The sequence below is a fragment of the Anolis sagrei genome, chromosome 6 (assembly GCF_037176765.1).
Source record: "Anolis sagrei isolate rAnoSag1 chromosome 6, rAnoSag1.mat, whole genome shotgun sequence".
NCBI lineage: Eukaryota > Metazoa > Chordata > Lepidosauria > Squamata > Dactyloidae > Anolis > Anolis sagrei.
Genome location: NC_090026.1, coordinates 59,889,586 through 59,905,906, shown reverse-complemented (window position 1 = coordinate 59,905,906; position 16,321 = coordinate 59,889,586). Strand labels below are relative to the sequence as shown.

Below are 16,321 nucleotides of genomic sequence, written 5' to 3'. Positions count from 1 at the left end.
AAAGGAAGTCGGGTTGCAAACATCTGACATACCAATTACTCATAGTTAAGAACGAGGATGAGACAACAGGAAGTGAGAGAAATCTGCCCCTCAGAGGGGAAATTTACTCCTGAAAATGCTTTCATGGGGAAAAGGGGTCTTCACTGAAGCTATATTGCTAATGTGCTGTTAGTAATATAATATAATGTAATATAAAATATTGTATATACATATCATGTTTATAATATTATAATGTAATGCAATATAATACTAATAGTATGATACTGTAATTATATATTTATATTACATGTAATATTACTAATAATATTTCAATATAATGGTATAATACAATATAGTAATAATTAATACTGATATTGTACTGTGCTAATAATATAAAATATTTATTTATTTGTCGTGTCAGAGCAACCAGTCAATTGTATTACATTTCTAACAGAACAAAGCAAACAAACAGACAAATATAAAACTTGTGAGTTTGGTAGTTGGTTAAATGTCCTTTGACCAGTATCTAGTCACTTGGAGTGCTTCCAGTGTTGCTGCAAGAAGGTCCTCCATTGTGCATGTAGCAGGGCTCAGGTTGCATTGCAGGAGGTGGTCAGTGGTTTGCTCTTCTCCACACTCGCATGTCGAGGATTCCACTTTGTAGCGCCATTTCTCAAGGTTGGCTCTGCATCTCATGGTGCCAGAGCGCAGTCAGTTCAGTGCCTTCCAAGTCGCCCAGTCTTTTGTGTGCCCAGGAGGGAGTCTCTCATTTGGTATCAGCCATTGGTTGAGGTGCTGAGTTTGAGCCTGCTACTTTTGGACTCTCGCTTGCTGAGGTGTTCCCGCAAGTGTCTCTGTAGATCTTAGAAAACTATTTCTAGATTTAAGTCGTTGACGTGCTGGCTGATACCCAAATAGGAGATGAGCTGGAGATGTCTCTGCCTTGGTCCTTTCACTATTGGCTGCTACTTCCCGGAGGATGTCAGGTGGTGCAATACTGGCTAAGCAGTGTAATTTCTCCAGTGGTGTAGGGCGCAGACACCCTGTGATAATGCGGCATGTCTCATTCAGAGCCACATCCACTGTTTTAGTGTGGTGAGATGTGTTCCACACTGGGCATGCATAATATATAATATAATACAATATATAATATATTGTATGTATATAAATTTTGTAAGCTGCTCTGAGTCCCCTTCGGAGTGAGAAAGGCGGGATATAAATGTCGTAAATAATCCTTGTTTCCACAGCAAGCCAAATTTTTCAAAACCCAGTTATCAGAGGGACAGAAAGTGAGGTGAAATCTTCTGATCAGGGGTACAGGCACCAAAACAAACACAACAGGGGTATTAACTCTTCCCTATGCTTCCAAAGTTTATTTATATGGCTAAAGTTACACTTAAAATGTACCTGTTCTGACTTATATACAAATTCAACTTGAGAACAAACCTACAGAACTTATCTTGTTTGTAACTTGGGGTCTGTATGTATAAGGAATGATCCAGATTGAGGCTATGGGACATAAGAAGGGTGGCTTGATAGCAATGCACATAGACACAGGACCAGCAAATGCATGTATTTATTTGTGGACCTTTTTAAGGGATGTATGAGATATGATAGATAAGACACCAGGCATTGACCGCATCTGTAAAAAAATGGAAGAAATGAGATCCACCTACCACCCTTCCCCATTGAAAGAAAGTAATGTGTTGCAGTCTTTTCACCTACATTGCATTTCTTACTACAATGACATTGCTAAAGCAGTTTATGAGAACAGAAATGTGATCAGCTATATTCTCCAAAGCAATAATTTCCACTTTATGGCTGTAGCAAAAGGGAACAAGAGCCCCTGAATTCAGAGGAGCTAGTTCTAGTAAATATGCCTTTTGAAAATGCTTTTGAAATGAAGGCAGTATTTGCCCTGGACCAGCTTACTGAGCTTCCCATTGCCACCACCAAGTAATGATTAAAGGTGGAGAGGGTGACCCCTAGTGGTTTGTGCAGTACTGAAGGGAACGTTTGGATTGGCTATGTCAAGGTTGAAAAGATAATATGATAGGGAGACGATGAGAGAGAAATTCTTACTCAGTAAGATGGACCATACTTCTCAAACTGCTGATATACTTTTTCTATGGATTATGTCACATGTAGCTAAGATAGTAAAATGCTAGCGGTTGTAGAGGTGACAAAGTTGGAAGATGCTATCAGAAAATATAGACTAGTTCAGCTCTATTTTTTACATAAGTGAGTTCCATAATGGAATTCTTAATCTGTATTTTTGTGTGCTTTGAAGTTGTTTCAAACTTATGGGAACCCTAAGGTGAACCTGTCGCAAGGTTTTCTTAGCACGATGACTTAGGAGAGATTTTACCTTTGTCTTCTTCTGAGACCCAAGATTACCCAGTGGTGTTCCATGACTGAGCAGGAATTTGAAGTCTAGTCTCTAGAGATTTAGTCCAACACTCAAACCTTAAAACCACACTGGCTCTTTATATAATAGAAAAAATAAGAATTAGGTAATTGGTTTTCCTGATCTAAATATGCCTCTCTGTTTGTTTGTGTGTGTGTATGTGCTTACTTATGGCCACCCAATTAATTTTATAGGTTATTCTTGGGCAAAGAATTCTTAGCTGTGATTGACAGGGGGAACAAATGGTAAAATTGGGATCTAGAGTTAGATCTGTGAGTGATTTGAATTGGAGTAGGAAGAGGTTCTGCCCCATAATAATTTAGTGATAGCAAGTTATAAAATTGTTGAAGCTATGTACAATGACAGGCACCACCTAAAATATGATGCGGCTCACCAAAAATATGAAGCCGTTAAAAGGAAGAGGGAGTATGGTTGCTGAAACAGTTGTATAGATTGGAATTTCTTTTTAAGTTAGTTGTTGAAATATATCCCACTGAAATATAACACCATCAGGAGAATTTAGATCAGAGAAGGGTCTCCCCTTCTCTGATCTAAATTCTTAACACTTAATATTTTAAAAGGTAGGAACTGGGAATCACTAAACTTGAGATATTTTAAGTGATTTTTCAAATGAATTCTGCTGCCACCATTCCAATAACAATCAGGCTGAGGTAATATTGTGAGTTTGTTCTGTAACACACACTGGGCCACTATAGTTTTTTAGTGGCTGCCGTGAAACTGACTTTAAGAATACTTTGACCACGAAGGTATACACACTGAGGCTGGTATAAGTTAATGAAAGAACAAGAATGTTTATTGAACACACTTGAATTAATTCAGGTACAAATGTTTCATGGTTTCAGAAAGTTCTGGCATGAAAAGCTTGGGTTACGTTAGAGTAAAATCTTAAACTCTTCTGGGTTACAAGACTTCAAAAGTTTCACCACAGAAAATTACTTCAGGAAATTAATCTCTGAAAGTAATTCCCAAAACTGATCTTTAGGAATCTAGCCAAAAATACCCTGAACTAGACTTCTCTTGGATTTGAACAGTCCACTAACTGGGCACTGCTCCACAACAGTATTCTAGCTAGTAACAAATAGCTACTCTGAATACCTCACAAAAGACTAACCCAATCTTCTTCTCAAAACCCAAACTCATTCTGAACTAACACCAACTCTTCCTCTCTCTCTAACACACAAACTTCCACTCCAACTGACCAACTGGGACCTCAAGCCTCTGTTTTAAAACGACACTTTCCCCTCTAGAACACTTAGGCTCTGCCCCCATTTTTCTAGCCAATCGTAGTCTCCTTATTTTCCCTCTAAGACTTGAACATCAAGGAAAACCTAACTAAAATGGCTTCCACCCAGCTCCCTTTTCTAAAATGGACACTGTGGCTTCGCCAGGCCTACTCCCTTAGGCTTCAGCCAGCCACCTAAGGTAAGGGAGTCATTACACTGTGCACCAATGTGCAGTGGTTTGAGCACAGGACTAGCTGTCTGGAGAACAAGATTAAAATCCCAATTTTCCGATGGAAAACCACTGAGTGATCTTGGGCAGGTCACATTCTCTCAGGCCCCTTCTATGCTATCCTTTATCCCAGGATCTGCTCCTAGATTATCTGCTTTGAACTGGATTATATGAGTCTACACTGCCAGATAATCTGGGATAAGCAGCTAATCTGGGATCATATCCAGGGATATTGGGCAGTGTAGATCCAGCCTCAACCTCAGTGGAAGTCAAAGGCAAACTTTCCTGACAAATCTTGCCGAGAGAACCACATGATAGGTTTGCCATAAGCTTGAAGGTACACAACAACAACGACAAAAACACTGGTATTCATCAGTCATTTCCCATCCAAGCACTAATCAACCTGACCTTGCCTAATTTCCAAAATCAGATGGGATCTTACAGCTTCAGGATATTTAAACCTCAGTCTAAATATACTGGTTCCAAAATAACATGCTGCATAAGTTTTACAACACCTTTTGTTACATCCCAAATAGATTACTGCAACGCGCTCTACGTGGGGTTGCCTTTGAAGACTGTTCGGAAACTTCAATTAGTCCAACGGGCGGCGGCTAGATTACTCACCGGAGCGTCATACAGGGAGCATACCACCCCCCTGCTATGTCAGCTCCACTGGCTGCCGATCCAGTTCCGAGCACAATTCAAAGTGCTAGTTTTGACCTGCAAAACACTTTACGGCTCCGGCCCAGCATACCTGTCTGAACGTATCTCCTTCTACGTCCCACCTCGGAGTTTAAGATCTGCTGGGGAGGCCCTGCTCTCGGCCCCACCTTTATCACAAGTGGGGACGAGGGACAGGGCCTTCTCGGTGGTGGCCCCTTGCCTGTGGAATGCACTCCCAGGGGAGATTAGGTCATCAACATCCCTCCTTGCTTTCAGAAGGAAGCTAAAAACCTGGATGTGGGACCAGGCCTTCGGGTAAGCTGGCAGATGGATAAAGACAACCAATGGACGACCAGAGTAGGAAAGGATAATGATGATGCTAGATGGATTACGGACTATGAATTGGCGAACATTGACCACAGAATGATTCTATTGCTGCTAGTATACTGTTTGATTGTTTTAATTAGTTATAATTGTTGACATTGTATGGTAAATTTGTGTATTGTTTATTGTATATTGTACTGTATTTTGTGAATTGCTAGGCATCGAATTGTGCCTTTTGTAAGCCGCCCTGAGTCCCCCCTAAGGGGTTGAGAAGGGCGGGGTAGAAGCACTCCAAATAAATAAATAATAGAATTATGTCCCAGTGAAATATTTTGGTTCACTAAAAGACTCCTACTTTCCAGAAAGGATTTATCTCTCTCTCTTTTTTTTCTTATTTCAGAAAAATAGCAATGTCATTCCAAATGGAAATCTGCCCACAGAAGCCATAAACGAAAAAGGTAAACACACGTTAAAACAATATCTGGAGTTTTTTTTTCTTCATGTCAGGAGCAACTTGAGAAACTGCAAGTCGCTTCTGGTGTGAGAGAATTGGCTATCTGCAAGGACGTTGCCCAGGGGACGCCCGGATGTTTGATGTTGTTTTACCATCCTTGTTGGAAGCTTCTCTCATGTCCCCGATTGGGTTCTGGAGCTGACAGAGGGAATTCAATCCGCTCTCCCCGGATTCAAATCACTGACTTGTCAGTTAGCAGTACTGCCGGTACAAGGGTTTAATCCATTATGTCACCAGGGGCTCCATTTGGAGATTATACATTTTAAGAAGCGGAACAGTGAAATAGTGTTGCTTGACATTTGCATATTAATTATGGGTTCGATATGATATTACTTCTCTTATTTACAATTTAAAAGCATAGTGATGAGAAGATAAAAATATATAATTTAATAATCTGGTTTTTTAAAAAACCAAATAGAATGATTGAAAATGAATATACTTTCAGTGACACCACAGCATTTTTTCCACTTTACAATACGTATTTCACTCCTGGTATATATATGGTCTATTTTTACTATATATGCTATAGTAAAGTAAGACTTAGGTGAAATGTAGACATTGATTTATCAGCATTGCAATCATAAGTAAATTTCACAACTTCCAAAACTAGGTAGACATTTCGCCACATTTGGAGCAATACAAACTGAACCTGGCAAATTTTATTAAATGCCTCTTAGTGGTTACTGAGATAACCCTGAACTTTCACAGACTACCCCTCTATTCTGCTTTGGTTAGACCACATCTGGAATATTGTGTCCAATTCTGGGCACCACAATTCAAGAGAGATATTGACGAGTTGGAATGTGTCCAGAGGAGGGCGACTAAAATGATCAAGGGTTTGGAGAACAAGCCCTATGAGGAGCGGCTTAGGGAACTGGGCATGTTTAGCCTGAAGAAGAGAAGGCTGAGAGGAGATATGATAGCCATGTATAAATATGTGAGAGGAAGCCACAGGGAGGAGGGAGCAAGCTTGTTTTCTGCTTCCTTGGAGACTAGGACGCGGAACAATGGCTTCAAACTACAAGAGAGCAGATTCCATCTGAACATTAGGAAGAACTTCCTGACTGTGAGAGCCATTCAGCAGTGGAACTCTCTGCCCCGGAGTGTGGTGGAGGCTCCTTCTTTGGAAGCTTTTAAGCAGAGGCTGGATGGCCATTTGTCAGGGGTGATTTGAATGCAATATTCCTGCTTCTTGGCAGGGGGTTGGACTGGATGGCCCATGAGGTCTCTTCCAACTCTTTGATTCTATGATTTGTTTGGGATTGATTATATATTTATTTATTGCATATTATTATTATTATTATTATTATTATTTCAAATACCTTTCATCATGGCAGAAAACTGTTTTTAACCACCAAACAATTTTGGGTACTTGCTATCTCCTGTCAAAATTAGGAATGACCCATTTTGCCAGCCTAGAAACCCCCTGCCAATGCTTTTTAACTATATTATAATGGTCTGGACATAAGGTGGCTGTTTTTGTTCATGAAGGATTTGACTTTCAATTCTTTTATTGTACGGGCTATGAAATTCTGCTGTGCATTAGCGATGTTCTGGCCAAATCTCTTTAGGAATGAGTTCATATTGAATGAAGCGCCAGGATTGTGGCGCAGCTGGCTGAATGTCAGCTGCATTAAGATCACTCTGACCAAAAGGTCATGAGTTCGAAACCAGCCCAGGTTGGAGTGGGTTTCCAACCAATTGTGTAGCCTGTTGTTGACCTTTGCAACCCGAAAGACAGTTGCATCTGTCAAGTAGGAAAACTAAGTACCACCTTAAAGTGTGGGGAGGCTAAATTAACTAATTTATGAGGCCATAAAAAAGACTCCAGCAAAGCACTCCACCAAAAAAGCATGTGGGGAATGCGGAAGTACTTCATCAGCGTCACAGATGGACAATGAAAGCAACAGCTCCCCTGGCGGCCAGAAAAAGTTAAATAGCCTGTCTATGTCTGTATATGTTGTATGTCAAAATTGGCATTGAATGTTTGCCATATATGTGTACCCTGTACTCCACCCTGAGTCCCCTGCGGGGTGAGAAGGGCGGAATATAAATGCTGTAAATAAATGAAGCCTGCTGAACATAATCAATTTCAAGAGGAAGGCATGTCAGGTCTAGGAGGAAAAATGTACAAATGCAAGATAGGTGGCATCTGACTTGAAAACAATACAGGTTTAAAGAATCTGGAAGATCTTAGTAGGAAAACAGTAGCCAATAGAGAAATGTGGAGGACATTAAAGCCAATAAAATCCAAGAGAACTATGGTACCCAGGTCAAGAGAAGTAGTATCTCCAATTTATTCTGCTTTGGTTAGACCTCAACTAGACTACTTTGTCTAGTTCTGGGCACCACAATTCAACAGCTGGAATGTGTTCAGTAGATATGAAGACCAAGATGATCAAAGGTGTAGAATTCAAGTCCTCCAAGGAACAACTCAGGGACCTAAGTATGTTTACTTTGGAGAAGATTGAGATATGAAGACCTTCAATATCTCATATCCTATAGAAGATGGAATGCACTTGTTTTCTTCTTCTCCAGAAATGAGAATGAGAACCAGATTCAAATTTCAAACAAAGAAATTCCACTTAAAATTAGAAAGAAATTATTTACTATTTCTTACTATTTGACAATAAAATAAATAATCTTGGGGGGGGGGGGAGTCTGTGAGAAGTCCATAAATTATTTTTCTATAATTCTTTCCAAGATCCATAAAACATAATATTGTAGGATCAAAATAATTCCCTATTAGAGTGTTCATATCTGTAACATTAAATTTGCTTTCAACAATGTATCCGAAGAATTATTATTATTTTGTTGTGTCAGGAGCGACCTGAGAAACTGCAAGTCGCTCCTGTTGTGAGAGAATTGGCCGTCTACAAGGACGTTGCCTAGGGGACGCCCGGATGATTTGATGTTTTATCATCCTTATGGTTATGGGAGTCTTCTCTCATGTCCCCGCATGAGAAGCTGGAGCTGATAGTGGGAGCTCATCCACCTCTCCCCGGATTCGAACCTGTGACCTGTCGGTCTTCAGTCCTGCCAGCACAGGGCTTTAATCCACTGCACCACCGGGGGCTCCGAAGATGCATCCCTAGAATGAGTTATACTTGTAATAAATAAGTAATTAATCTCTACTGTATATTTACTTATTTTTAAATTTCTCCTGTAGAAATTGAGATTTCTGAACCAGAAGAGAATGATTATGATCCTCGACAAACAGGGCTAGCAATGGACTTCTTAGCTAATGTCACCAAGCAGAATTTCACAGACACAAGTGGTAAGGAAATTAGTACTCAATTTCGTATTGTAAAAAGATTTGGTTTTGTTTGTGTGCATTCTCTCATATTTGTCAAAGGTAATAACAAGAGCAAAAAGCTATCTTTTAATTGTGTGGAATGTGCACAGCAGATGTAATGTACTGTGGTTCTACAAAATGGAGACTACCGTATATTCTGGCATATAAGACTACTTTTTAACCCAAGAAAATCTTCTCAAAAGTCAGGGGTCGTCTTATATGCGGGGGTTGTCTTATACGCGGCAGTATTCTTATACATGGGAGTAGCCTTATGCATGGGAGTCGTCTTATATGTGGGAGTAGTCTTATACGCCAGAAGTCATCTTATAGAGTGGATGCTGAAACTGCCTTCCGGATTGGAGAATCTGTGGTTGCTGCATATTGTGGGGGGATCTCAAAAATGGCAGTGGCCGCATCCCTGCCATATGCAGTGACTGTATGAAAGCATTAAGGGCGACGCTGTATAAGTACGGTGGAAGAAAATCCATTCATCAGAATTCGTGGACTTAATGCGGTCCCGATGGTGAGGTGAAGGGGCGCTTCACCGGGAAGGTGCAAGCTGCAGGCATCCGGGGCGCCCGGGGTATGGAAAAAAGAGATAGAGTGGCTCTGGGCCCAGAAAAACACACCTCTTTTACCTGTCTGGCCCACCCTTGTATCCCTATTACCGTACCTCCTCCTCTGCCTCTCAGATCTCGCTCCTGAAGACTGCAGTAAAGTGGTGCCGGTGCGCATGTGCGAGATCTGAGAGGCAGAGAAGGAGGTACAGTAATAGGAAAATTACCATATTGAAATCAAATCTGATGCTTTAAAAAAAATTATTTGCTGTGTGTTGGAAGAGGGGTAGTCTTATACGGCGAGTATATCCCAAATTCTATATTTTAACTGGAAAAGTTGGGGGTCGTCTTATACCCCCAGTCATCTTATATACCGGAATATACAGTACTTATTCATAAATTGGCAAGAATAAAGATAAAGGATAAAGATCAAACAGTAGAAGTGTTTATACTGGTATACATACACAAGTTGCTAAATTGAAAAGTAGTTGTTAGTACACCAGAGCTCTTGCACACTGTTCACTGTACTAGTTCTAATAGTTTGGAATTGTTGATAGATCAAGCAGATGTTTGCCAAATAAGGATATATTATGAAAGTGTGAAGACACTATTGAAAACAGTGGATATGGGCAACACATAGGCTTTCACTTCCTGGTTGTAATGGATATTTGCCTGGGGACAGGGTGCCAAGATTTTGAACTTCTAACTTTAGGCTACAGTGTGACATAACCATCTGGTTTATTAGAAGATCGTGAGTGTCTTGTTGGTCAGAGATAGCTAATGGATGAGGTGTTTCTGATATTACTGATAACTCATTACTGAAATGATGGAGAGACCGAATTGAAGTTTGGCTCTTATTATGAACCCTGAAACAACTACAGTTCATTTTTTAAATTTTAAAAAGTGATACTAAGGAGTCCTGAAACTTCTCCCTGTGTGATTTAGGGAAAGGAGATAAGCGAGATGAACTAGTTAAGGTACTGTGATTGTGGTTTGGTTAGTTGGTTGAAGACAACAAAGGCACCAAGGCAGATGAAAACAACTATTTACAAATAATTTAAAGGTTGTACTAAACCCGAGACTTGTATAGCAGCCTCTGCCTTCCCTGCTTGTCCAGCATTGGATTCAAAGCAGGCCTTTCAGAAGGACGCTAAAAACCACCCTGCAGATGGATCTACACTGCCATATAATTCAATATCATAATACTGTTTATAATTTAATTCTGTTCTCATATTTGTATATTTTAAATTGTATGCTAATGCTTTTATTTCAAGCCACTTTGAGTCTCCTTCGAGAGAGATAAAGCGGAGTATAAATAAAGAAATATTAAAAACAATGCAAATATTTTTCCCAACAAGTTTCGGCATGGAGAAGGTCATATACTACTGAACCTGTTCATTGTTATCTAACTGAACTTTTCATTAATGGATTTTCATAGGTATTGATAATCCAGTGTTTTCAGCCGACGTTGAACCAAATGCCTCCATGAGGTTTCCACCTTGGCTATCTTCTGAAGAGATGGTGGTGCCATCCCAAAGGGCCCGCGTGCAAATACCTTATTCTCCAAACAACTTCCAACGGCTTGCCCCTATCCGACTGAGCAATAGATCCATAGATTCCTTTTTCCAAATAGATGGTCCCGAAGAACGACCTAGAACCTTCCTCCCAGATTCAACACACATGTAATATTTCGAACATGACTTTTTTCTCCTTTTTTTGTAATCAGTCATTCTCTTTCTATCTAATCTTAAATCAGTTTCCAAAGACTTTTCCCTCATTCTTAGATTCCTTTGGTGTAGTCTTCTTCCCTTCTCTTTTTTAAACATCTTATACTTGAAAACCAAATTGTTAGGTTATATGTTCTTGCATCCTAAAAAAAAAGTTTCACTCATTTTATCTTTTTCACATTTTGATTTAGTGATTTTAACATTTCCCAAAAAACATTTGTCTAAATTCTTTTTTGAAAACATTATTTCCTATTTTTATCTTCCCTATAATTTCTGTAATTAGCCTCAGAATTTGTGTTTTTAAGCAAATTTAATTCAGTTCAATTTCAAATATATTTCTAGCACAAAGTCATAGCAAACAAGAATAATATTACATTATAATGAAACATCCTATAAAATGCCCATGATAAGTAAAATCATATTCATGTGGAACACAATAAAACAATATATTAAAAATTAAAAAATAGAGAATGAATTTGACTGAAGTTACCAATTTAATATCTAATAAAAGTAAATCCAAAGTGAGGTATTGTACCTGTCATTTCTATATAAGAACTGGACAACAAACATTTTGTGTTTTAATTTTAAGTTCGATTTTAGAACCAGAGTGATAAATGTTGCTATTTGACATGTTACACATTTATTTTTATGTGCGAATAGCATTATGAACTTTTGAGATTTGATCTTTCTGGGCAACTTCCTAAGATGGATTACAAAATTTTGCTCCTCAACTAAAGTTGTAGGGCATCAAAGTATCACATGCGCTAGATCTCATAGCCACATCGAGAAACTTTTTCATTATAAGGAGGCCCACTGTGGTAATCTTTTAATTCGGCAAGGACATCTTGTGACAGAAGAGTTCCACTGTTGTCATCTTTGATACTCCCTTAGCTTATCCTGGGTGATGGTTCCTGTTCTTACTTTTTCTTTCTTCTTAACTACCTTTCTTGGGAAATCCTTTGGGAATTGTGATTGAACTATTTGGGAAACTGATACACATTGTATTTGTGGTGATGTGCATAATAGGTGGGCGGCATAGAGGCATATGGGGTCTTAGAGTGTACGGTCCCCTGGAAATATTTGCCAAATGTGTAGAGTTTTCTTATAAATTTTCTCCTGCCCTATGCTTTATCCCTGGAAAATGTTTAAGAATTCAAATTATAAATAAAATTATTTCTGTTTTTTATACATCTATTTTAAAAATAAGTGATTGTAAGCAGAATTCGTAGAGGTGCTGAAGAAGAGAGTATTTCCCCATTTGGCATCAAGGAATCAAAGACTACCACTGAGATGGATGCAAAGGATGTTTGTATCTTCCTGATCTGTCTTACCCCTTCTGCTCCACTTAATGCAGTGTTTCTCAACCTCCCAAATGCTGCGACCCCTTAATTCAGTTCCTCCTGTTGTGGTGACCCCCAACCATAACATTATTTGCCTTGCTACTTCATAACTGTAGTTTTGCTATTGTTATGTATCATAATGTAAATATCTGATATGCAGGATGTATTTTCATTCACTGGACCAGACTTGGCATAAATACCCAATACACCCACATTTGAATACTGGTGGGGTTGTGGTGGGGGGGGGGGGATCGATTCTGTCATTTGGGAGTTGTAGTTGCTGGGATTTATATTTCACCTACAATCTGAACTCCGCCAATGATGGAATTGAACCAAACTTGGCACACAGACCTCCCATAACCAACGGAAAATACTGGAAGGGTTTGGGAATTTGACCTTGAGTTCGGGAGTTGTAGTTCACCTACAATGAGAGAGCATGGTGGACTCAAACAATGATGGGTCTGGAGCCAACTTGGTACGGACACTCAATATGCCCAAATGTGGAGTTTGGGAATAATAGACTGTGACATTTGGGAGTTGTCGTTGCTGGGATTTATAGTTAAACTACAATGAAGGAGCACTCTGAACCCAACCAATAATGGATCTGCACCAAACTTGGCACACTACCTACATGTGCCAAGTTTGGGGGGGGGGGGGTGGATCTGTTTTTGAATTCTGGGAGTTGTAGTTCACCAACACCAAAAAGGAAGAGAAGGACGGGCGGAAAGATCTTCAGCGTTCTCTGCCAAAAGTGATCCTAAAACCATCAGAAATATGTGTTTTCTGATTGTCTTTGGTGACCCCTCTGAAACCCCCCTCGTGACCCCTCCAGGAGTCCCAACCCCCAGGTTGAGAAACACTGACTTAATGGAATTTATTTATTCTTTGCATAATTTGTATCTAATAAAAAAAAGCTGAAAGAAGGGGAAAGAGATCCTCATGCCTCCAGAGCTCTCTGTTCTTACGTAGGCATGGGAGAGGGACTAACAGGGTGATATTGAAGCCATGGGAATTCTCCTTACATGAATTCTCATTACCTCTCTTGGATGGACTGGATTGTGTCTCAAATGCATATGCGAATAATGCTACTATTTTAATTTATATGCAGTCAAGACTGGTTAAATGTCCACTTGGTGGTGCTAGAATAAAAGAAATAGAGAGCTGTTCATTTGTAATCTCTGGCCTCTGATAGCGTATTGCCTTCTCTGGATAGATTTATAAGTTTCCCAGTGTGAAAAGCAGCATTGTTTAGTATAAACTCCAACTAAACAAGGCCTTTTTCCTTCCACAGGTGATTCTGCATTTGATACTTTGCTATCAGGATATTCTTCGGATGAAATGCTCCTTCCTTGGGAATATGAACAAACAAGACCTGATGCTTCCTTGTCAGGTGAATACCACAACTTAGACTCCGTGTGGCAACAGGACTGCACACCTTTGGAAGAAGACAGGGGATATTCTGAGTTCTTGACTCATTCTCATCAGGAACTACCTGATCTCCAGTGGCAGACAGTCTTCAACACTGATGATCAAACACATTTGAATACAAATTACTCTACTGACACTAACTATGACCCAGTAAGTCCACAGTTTGACCATTCTGTTCCTGAATCTGGAGGATTAGTGGAACCTGGTTATTGGAACTCCCAAGATAAAAAATGGCCATTTAATGTACAAGCCCACAACCGATCTGCAACGGCAAGGCGAGTGCAAAGTCGACGTTCATTCCACAGACCCAAACCTGCACAACGTCCTAAACTTCAAAAGATAGCATCTCTTCCAGCTTCTTTTCACATCCCTCCACATCCTTGGGAACAGGAAGAAACTCACCTGTGAGTCTTCATGACCTGAGTCTCTGATGAACAAAAAGAGAATGAGAAATGCAATATACTGAATTTTAAGGGAGAAATTATTTAAATGCTGCAGTCTCTTGGAATATATATATTTTTAGAAATACTGAACTTGCCATTCAAGTGGCTATATAGCTGTCCTCATTTTACAATGAAGGGGTCCAGGTGGAAGCACCGAGGAAATTCAGTATGTTTCCTTTTTGTTTTGTTTTGTAAAGCCATCTTCTTAACTCAGTTCTTGTGGGGTTTTTCGGGCTATATGGCCATGTTCTCCTGATGTTTCGCCTGCATCTATGGCAAGCATCCTCAGAGGTGAGGTCTTAACTATTTGTAATTGAGATTTTCAAAGCAGAAAGTTATCCTTTTTGTGCTGTTTTTCTAAGGACTTTTCCAGTTTGCAACTGAGAATATCTTTCTCACTTGATCTGGCAAAGTAAGTTTCTACACCAGCCCTATTGATCCAGAGGCATCATGATTAATGAGCTCTGCATCTAAAGTGGGTTTCATGGCCAGTACAGTCAGACAGCCTCTTCTATAGTTTTCTAGACTACATCTTAGCCTGAGGCCCTTCAGCTGTAGTTCAAGGCCCAGAGCCACTGATATTTGGGCATTAGAAAATATTATGCCATATTTCCATTGCAAAGTTTTGGAAGATATGTAGAAAAATGTTCTGGGTGAAATGGATTAGTGCCTTTTTGTATCGACTGTGAAATTTAAGGATATATTTTTCTTACTGTTAAATATTATAATTTATAAATTGCTAATCACACTGCAGGGCTTTATTTCTCTGTTTTCTACAATCAATACTGTAGGGAATTAAAGAATGCTTGAAAACATATAGATTGCAATCTTATAGGTTATGCGGAAGTAAGTCCTTCGGAGCAATGAGGGCAATACATGTGGATTTTCCTTTTTTGGAGGATTTTAAAGAGAGGTTGAATGGGCATATTTCATACTTTAGTTGTTTACTCCTCTATGGTTCTATCCAAGATTCTGATTCTAAGAATGGAAGTCATTCCTATTGCCCTGGAAAGTTTTTTCAGTACTATGGAATTTATTGATTAATTCAAGACTCAAGGTGTGATTCAAGACTCTTACTTATGTAGGCGATCCCTCGTTGTCCGAGTATGCTGGCCTTCCAAGTTCTTGGAAGACATTTGTGCATGAGTTTTTTTTTTAATGTGTGGGGGTTGATGCACAGCCGATCAACACACGGTCTTCACAGAGTGGAACCTCCCCTGCAGCCCCCTCCCCCAATGGGAGTGCATTACTCCGGTGGTTATGCCCACAGGTTCTTTGGAACCCACAAGCCCCCTCATCACGACAATAATAATAATAATAACAACTTTATTTTTATACCCCGCCATCCATCTCCCCTAGGGGACTTGGGACGGCTTACAAGGGACACACCCAAGATTGCAATTAAAACACACATGTAAAACACTTTAACCAATTAAAACATCAGATAAAACAAATAACAACACAATTGAAAGCAATATAAAAACAATACGGCTGAAAGAAACATAGCTGAGGTACAGATTCAATGAGTGCAATACATTTTTAAAGGAGCGCAGGAAAGTGCAACAATATGGGAAACTGGGCAGGAAATACTGTCATAACACATGTTAAGGTAGAACGTATGCCAGTGTAAAGTGCGGAACTTCAAGTAGGGACAAGAAAGTTACTGTTGAGCTGCTTAGTCAAAAACGCACCGGAACATCCAGGTTTTTAGTTGACTACGAAAGGAGGACAAGGTGGGAGCCTGTCTGATCTCCCTAAGGAGGGAATTCCAGAGCCGGGGGGGGGGGGGGGCACCACCGAGAAGGCTCTCTCCCTCGTCCCCACCAACCATGCATGTGACGGCGGGGGGGGGGGGGGGGCGGAGAACAGTGCCTCCTCAGAAGATCTCAAGGTATGCATTGGTTCATAGGGAAAGATGTGATCATGAAGATAAGAAGGCCCCAAACCGTTTAGGGCTTTATAGGTGATGACCTGCACCTTGAATTGGGACCGGAAACTTATTGGAAGCCAGTGGAGCTGTTTAAACAGGCTCTCTGTAACCAGCTCCCGTGAGTAGTCTGGCTGCAGATCTCTGGACCAACTGTAGTTTCTGGGCTGTCTTCAAAGGCAACCCTATGTAGAGCGCATTGCAGTAATCCAACCTAGAGGTGACTAGGGCATGGACCACCATG

At 40.1% G+C, this 16,321-nt stretch overlaps 1 protein-coding gene across 2 annotated transcripts in view; it reads left to right on the top strand.

The window, feature by feature from the left end:
- The window catches only part of SLC9A3 (solute carrier family 9 member A3), a 96,304-nt gene extending 81,909 nt beyond the window's left edge, over positions 1–14,395 (top strand). The window contains exons 14-17 of one of the 2 annotated variants that reach the window (XM_067470143.1): positions 5,247–5,304; positions 8,530–8,637; positions 10,651–10,894; positions 13,571–14,395. In XM_067470143.1, the coding sequence (XP_067326244.1) occupies positions 5,247–5,304; positions 8,530–8,637; positions 10,651–10,894; positions 13,571–13,574 (414 nt within the window). In that variant the 3' untranslated portion in view covers positions 13,575–14,395. Of the gene's footprint in view, positions 1–5,246; positions 5,305–8,529; positions 8,638–10,650; positions 10,899–13,570 lie in introns of those variants that run through there. The other variant, XM_060783321.2, reaches the window with a different exon arrangement.
- Positions 14,396–16,321: the final 1,926 nt, after the last annotated feature.